At 37.3% G+C, this 6,586-nt stretch overlaps 1 protein-coding gene across 1 annotated transcript; it reads right to left on the bottom strand.

Moving 5' to 3' along the window:
* Positions 1-180: 180 nt before the first annotated feature.
* LOC111642468 (intraflagellar transport protein 140 homolog) lies at positions 181-5,568 on the bottom strand. The gene has a single exon (XM_023388821.1). It carries the CDS (start codon positions 5,414-5,416, stop codon positions 989-991), a length of 4,428 nt encoding a protein of 1,475 aa, XP_023244589.1. The 5' UTR covers positions 5,417-5,568; the 3' UTR covers positions 181-988.
* Between the last annotated feature and the right edge of the window lie 1,018 nt (positions 5,569-6,586).

Here is a 6,586-nt window from a genome sequence, read left to right as displayed (position 1 = left end):
AAAAAAGTAATCTAAATTTACGAATGCGTGTACTGTAAATACAGTACATACTTGTATATATTTTAATATGATTTTATGTGCTTTAAACGTTTATCTAGTGATATTACGACTTCAATATTTGTGGCGGACAGACGTAAAGTCGAATAAAATGACTTAAACTTGATTTTTATTTTTCCATATACTTTTTTAACAAGCGACGTATAATCGGGAACGACGTAACTCGAAACGACGTAAGTCGAGGTATGCCTGTATAGTATTACATGCATTTTTTTAAATTTACTTTTTGTTTACTTTTATAATCTGTGTTACTGTATATAGGCAATACAATATGGTACACCACAGTTCTGTATATCAATTTTTTTTGTAACTTCACATCACTTATGTGGCCAGAAACTGTTAAACCCAAAGATGGCCACATAAGTGAGGTTTGCTGTATTTTAAAAAATAATAGCATTTAAGAAAAATACATCAATATTTAACTCTTCCATACAGTTAACTAACAGATTAATAATACAAAATGACCTTTTGCATCTTTTTATTTTGGAAAATTTAATTAAATTTTGAATAAATGACTAAATGAATGTTTGAGATAAAGAAAAACTTCAATTTTAATAAAAAATTTTTTGAACTTCATTTGGAGTAAATAATTAATAATTGTAAACTGTTCTTGTTATAAAATGATCCTTTTCTAGACTTGCACATCTTGTTCCTAATGGACTCTGGTGTGTCTATATTCAGTTACTATCACTTTTTACCAACAAATGTTTATATAATAATTTGGGTAATAAAACAAAATTATTTAGTTTATAAAAAAATAGTCAAGTTTTTCTGATAATTAATGCAACAAGTAATAATTTTATTATAACATTTGTAATATATTTAAGTTAAAAAGTTAAAATTATAGAAACAATGCTTTGCAATAAATGGCACTTTGTGATAAAATATTTAGTGAATTAGCACTAATGATAATTTAAGATAATTTACTAACTTAATATCCACTTTCCTCTCCGTATTCCTCTTCTATTTCATTTTCGGACGCTTCTGCAGTTTCGTTTGAAGTTTTGCTTTCTTCCAGGAAACTGATGTGACTTGCAGGTTGAATATTCAGAGCCTTGTATATGGCTTTCAGAACGTCCGCATTTATGTAATAAGGTAAATTGATGCCCGGTAACTTTGCTTGCATTTCTTCAATGAGTGTGTGTGCGGTTTTGTAATTCTGTTCGCGAACATAATGTTCTACTAAGAATCCGTATATGTCGCCTTTGTGTATGGCCATATCTACGTTTTCTTCTGTTAACAAATTCTGACACTGCTGGACGGATTCTATATGATTTGCTTTGTACAACTGCCTAGCTTGAACAAATCTTTTCAACAGTTCCATTTTTATTTTCAAATTTTCTATTTTGTCAGTTATTTGTAAATTATTCTGTGCCTTAGACAGACATTTAAATGCTTCGTGTAAGGCTCCAAGAGCTTTCTCGTAATTTTGGTATTCGTCCATTTCCACCTGGGCGCACGCTTCGTAAAATCCTGCTAATAAATCCGGTGCTTTGCCCTTTGTATAAAAATTAATGATGTTTTTCATTATCTCTGGATCTTGTCTCCAATCTAACGACTGCAAATAATTAGCGGCCATGACATAAATTTCTTTCTGCCTCGAAACGCCAGTAAAAAATATAATTTTTTCTGTGTCGCCAGACTTCAATAATGATTTCATAGCTTGAATCTTCTTACCGGCCTGAGTGAATTTTTTAGCTGCTAGATGATAATTATTTTGTAACATGCAGCATTCTCCAATTTTTTCTAAAATTTGTGTTCTTAATTCAGAATTGGAATCTTTATCTAAAGTTAATTTTTCTGCAAGTTCTTCTGTTATAAAAACATTGTGTTCAACACACAATTCCAATGCTTCTATATATTTTTTAGCATCTGCTAATAAATCAACTGCTTTATCATACTGCTTATTTTCCATAAAAAATTGTGCACATTTGTGTAAAAGTTGAGGATCGGTATTCTCACTGAGATTAGAGGCAATGGATTGTAATGCATCGAATTCCTGAGTTCTGAAAGCTAATTCGATGGCTTTGTTTAAATAGCCCGCTTTGTGATAGAGCATAATTGCTTTTTCACGATGTTCAGAATGTTCTTCGTAATAATGTGCCACTTCGTTCATTACTTGTGGACCACTCATCAGTGCCAAGTTAAGTAATTGGTCTTCTAAACCGTGTTCTTTACAGATACGGACGGCATTGTTGTAAGCACGAGCACGAGAAAAAAAATGCACTGCTTCTTTTATGTTATCTTGATTCTCAAATTGTCTTCCCAAATGAAAACATGCTGCTCTATGTCCTGTTTCATTAGCAATTTCTGATGCTTTTTCTAAGTTATTACAGTAACAATATAACCGAACTAAAGACAGATAATCTTGAGCAGCTTCATAAAATTGTAAAGCTGTTTCCATCTCTCCAATACTTTCTAAATATTGTGCCCACCATTTATGTAATTCTTTATCTTTACTTTTCAAAATATATCCTTCCAAGACATGAGGTTCTTCAAAAAGCATTCTAGGAATTTCAAAATAATGGGTTTCGGATTTTTCGTACATCGGAATGGCAGAGGCAATATCTCCTTTGGCTTCCAGATGACGGGCATAATTGTAATAAGTACTTCGTAGATGAACGCGATCTCTGTGTTCCGCCATTTCGATTGCTTTTGTCCACTGACCACTATCCTGGTATAATTTATTTAAAAGGTCAAAACGATTACTACTCTGTAATAAATGTTCTGCTTCTTTTAACATACCTAACTGTGTTGCAAGAATTGCAACTCTAGCATCCAATTCTGGTTCGTCTGCAGTTTCTCTAATTGCTTTAGCTCCTCGAGCATGACCCATTTTTCCGAGACAGACACTAGCAACATCTAATCTTTTGGTTTTAACACACATTCTTGCCATGTTTTCCCATACTGATTCATTTTTTATAACTTTTATAGCTTTAAATGCTTCATCCATATTTCCAACAGTTAAAAAATAACTAAATGACATTATGGCATTTCTTGTAACTTTATCACAGTCTTCTAAACCTATAAAATCTTTCATTGTCTGTTTAACTACAACAGGCATCTTCTCTGTAGATTCACCCGCAATTTTGAAATCTGAGGAATCCGTACGAGAATCGTGCGACTTCTGTAGTAATATATAATATGGAACTTGAACACCCAAAAGGATATAAGTCGACTCATTCAATGCAAAATGATCTTGTATAAGTAAACCTTGTTCTGACGTTGTGAAAAATGACACAACCATAGTTTTTGAATTAGTGTTCCAATCTATAGATATATTTTCTTGTACGTTTTTTTCTATTATCTTACCTCTAGTGGTATGTTTAACATGCTGTAGTCTAGCTTCACAAATTAAAAGCTGAGAGTCATCTGGGTCCCAACAATGAAAAAATGGAAATCTTCCATTGATAATTTGTGCAGTCTCAAAGTGCAACTTCCAGGTAGAACTTTGATAGCTAGCAGATTCCGAAGAATCACTATCGTCTCTTCTACCATTTGAAAAATCAAAATGAAATAAATAATCACTATCTACATCCCATACATGAATAACAGGATCCGGTATCATCTCACCTCGATATAATCTAACAATTGAAATGCTAACTTTATTCCCTTTACCATTACATTTTACTAATGATATATCCCCATCATCTTTAAGAATTGATGCAAGAGATTTAGGACCGGCGTGTGGTTTTGCTTCTCTCCTACTTATATCCCATAACTTTAAAAATCCATTTGTTGTACCAGAAACAAGAAAATTATTGGATATATCTATACAAACAGGGGGACCTTCTTCTTCAGTAAAGACAAGGCTTTGTTTGGATGTGCCTTGAAAAGTATAAACTTCTATTTTTCCATTTTCCATAACAAAAGCACTATGTTCATGTAATGCTACCATTTGAGATTTTGAATTGAAAGAACCTACAAATTTTGCAATATTTTCTTTTGATATTTCGTAAAAATAAAGCTGATTACCAGAAGATATCGAAACAAAATTAGAATTTACAAATACCGCCTTAACGTGAACGTCCGTTTGTAGTTCTATATTTTTATCCGTGGATAACAGAGTCAGGCTCAACCGCCTAGCAGAGGTCTGAACCGCCACAACATTATCTCGAAAGCTATACGACATTTTTTCCTCGACCAGTACGTATACGTCCGTGGCTGTCAAAACACCCAATATTCTTTTACTAGTTCCCCAATTGAGCATTCTGACGGCTCCTTGAACGGAAATAAACGGTTGTAATTTCCAGTTTTCTTCCTGTCTTTCGAAACCGTTCGTCGTATTATCCGGTTTATACTTCCAAATTAAAACGTGCCCGTGACTCGTCCCCGCAGAGAGAACGGACCGCACGTCGTCGTACGCCATGCACGTCAACGCTTCGGACGATTCGCCTAAATTTGAATCGTCAAGAGAAAGCACAAAATTACTTCCGTTTTCCAAATTCCACAGTCTCATCACTCTCTCTCCGGAATTGACGGCCAGAATGGAAGGACAGGTCCATATCACGCCGACGTCGGCACTCTTTCCGCTCAGTTTGACCCTAGTCAGCTCCGTCAGATTTCCCTCCTCTCCGATCTGATACTGTACAAGATTTAAGGATTCGGTCACGACGATCAGTCTGTTCCGTTCCGAATAATGAAGTAACTTCCGAATTCCGCTCTCGGCCGCGAGGACGTCGGCACAGTTGCCGTTTCCGTCGACGTAAAAGACCGCGCCGGACGAGCAGCCGAGAAAGAGTTCTCCGGAGTCCCCGCGGGCCGAGGTCCGACCCTCCGCGGGACGCCGCCAGTCGCAGAAAACGTTCAGGGCGTCCTCGTCTCCGTCCACGGCGGCCCTCAACAGACGGGAGATCTCCCCGTCTCCGTCCCCGGATCCGCCTCCCCGAAACAGGACGTCGGTCACGCCGTCCTTCAGCTCGTGACAGAAGACGAGGCCGAGCCGATCCCCGTCCACCAGCCTCCACCCCACGCAGGTGCCGTCGGAATCCACGCTGACCAACCTGCCTCCCCCGTCGCTCCACTGCAAATACAAAACGGGAGTCTTGTGCTTCGAGGTTTCGTTCTGCAAAATTTCGGTCTTTCCGTTCCAAAGGACGATTTCACCATTTTCCCATCCGTAAGCTATTATTTTGCGAACGGGATGCCAAGCCACAGAAGTAATCTGCAAACCGACTTTAAAGGAAATTCCGGCATCGACCGCAGTTCCGTCTTCTCCGTAGACGGAAAGGATTCCTCCTTTTTCTTGGTCGAACGACGAAACACACAGCAAAGGATGCGTCCGGTGCCAAGACAGATAGGTGTTAAGAGCCGCGTTCGAAGAGGCATTTTCGATTTTATAATCCAAGAAAATTTCCATCGAGATCACAAATGTGAAAACGTGACGCCACGAGAATCCTTCCAAGTTTTCACTCTTTTAATGAACGAATTTCCTCACGCCAAAGGCACAAACTGACGTTTCCGTGCACTTCGGCATATCCATTGCACAGACGATCGATTGCGATCGATTCCGCTCAGTGTTGCCAGATGTTTTCAGTGTTTGTAGTCAAAGCTTTCTGAAAAGTATCCCAAAAATAGCCAACTCAAAAATTTTTTTTAATAATTCGACATTTGACGAAATAGATAAAAAAAACCACGCCATTCGTACTTTTCCAGCAATGACTTTAATCACAATAAATGTTTTCGGCCTGTAAACTGATCGGAAATAAGGATCGCAAGACTCAAAATACTGTAATTTATATATACTGCATATACTGTAATTCACTATGTCGAGAACACGCATTTTATCTGCCAAGTAGATTGCAACGATCTTGCCAAGACGGACTACAAAAAATTCATTTTTCTATACTTAATAACTATCAAGAATATTACAATCAAATTTGCTATTACAAAGGATTTATCAAACTACAATTATTTAATTTATTTGAAAGTTGACTAACAGATTTCTTTATCAAGGCAATACGTACTGTACATTAATAATAGATCAGTGGCGTACCGTGGGTGTCAGCCGCCCGGGGCAGAGGAAAATTTCGGCCCCTCTTATTTAGGTATTTCAATTTAAAAGACCAAAATGGACTTTTGTCACAGAACAAGCAATGAAAAATTTGGTGGTAGTGCAGCGACCTGTTTAAAATAGTTCTATTGCATATTAGTGGTGTATATGAACGCGAATGAATCGTACAAGCAAAGAAAAGAAAAGGTCAACAGGTCCGCACGCAGGAATTCCTCGGATTAAAAAGTTACTAGTTCACCCGGCGAGCCGATTCCCGGACTGTCCGGACGATAGCACTATCGTAGGCGCGATGCAAGTATAGATTAAGATGTTTCAAATTTTTACAAGATATTATTATTATTTATTATGAAATTTTGCCGCCCCCTAAAAAGTGCCGCCCGGGGCGGGCCGCCCCTGCCGCCCCCACTACGGTACGCCACTGTAATAGATATAGAATGCCTATACCCCACAGTACAGAAAGTAGACTACAGAAACAAATTAAATTATTAAAAACAAATATTAAATTTATCATCGAAA

The sequence above is a fragment of the Centruroides sculpturatus genome, unplaced genomic scaffold, assembly GCF_000671375.1.
Source record: "Centruroides sculpturatus isolate CEXI.00-Female unplaced genomic scaffold, Cexi_2.0 scaffold1604, whole genome shotgun sequence".
Classification (NCBI taxonomy): Eukaryota; Metazoa; Arthropoda; class Arachnida; order Scorpiones; family Buthidae; genus Centruroides; species Centruroides sculpturatus.
Note: the sequence above shows the minus strand (reverse complement) of the source record. Positions and strands in the feature narration are given on the sequence as shown.

Coding starts and splice junctions, on each gene's coding strand:
- LOC111642468 (XM_023388821.1), bottom strand. CDS start 5,416: ATGGAAATTTTCTTGGATTATAAAATCGAAAATGCCTCTTCGAACGCG.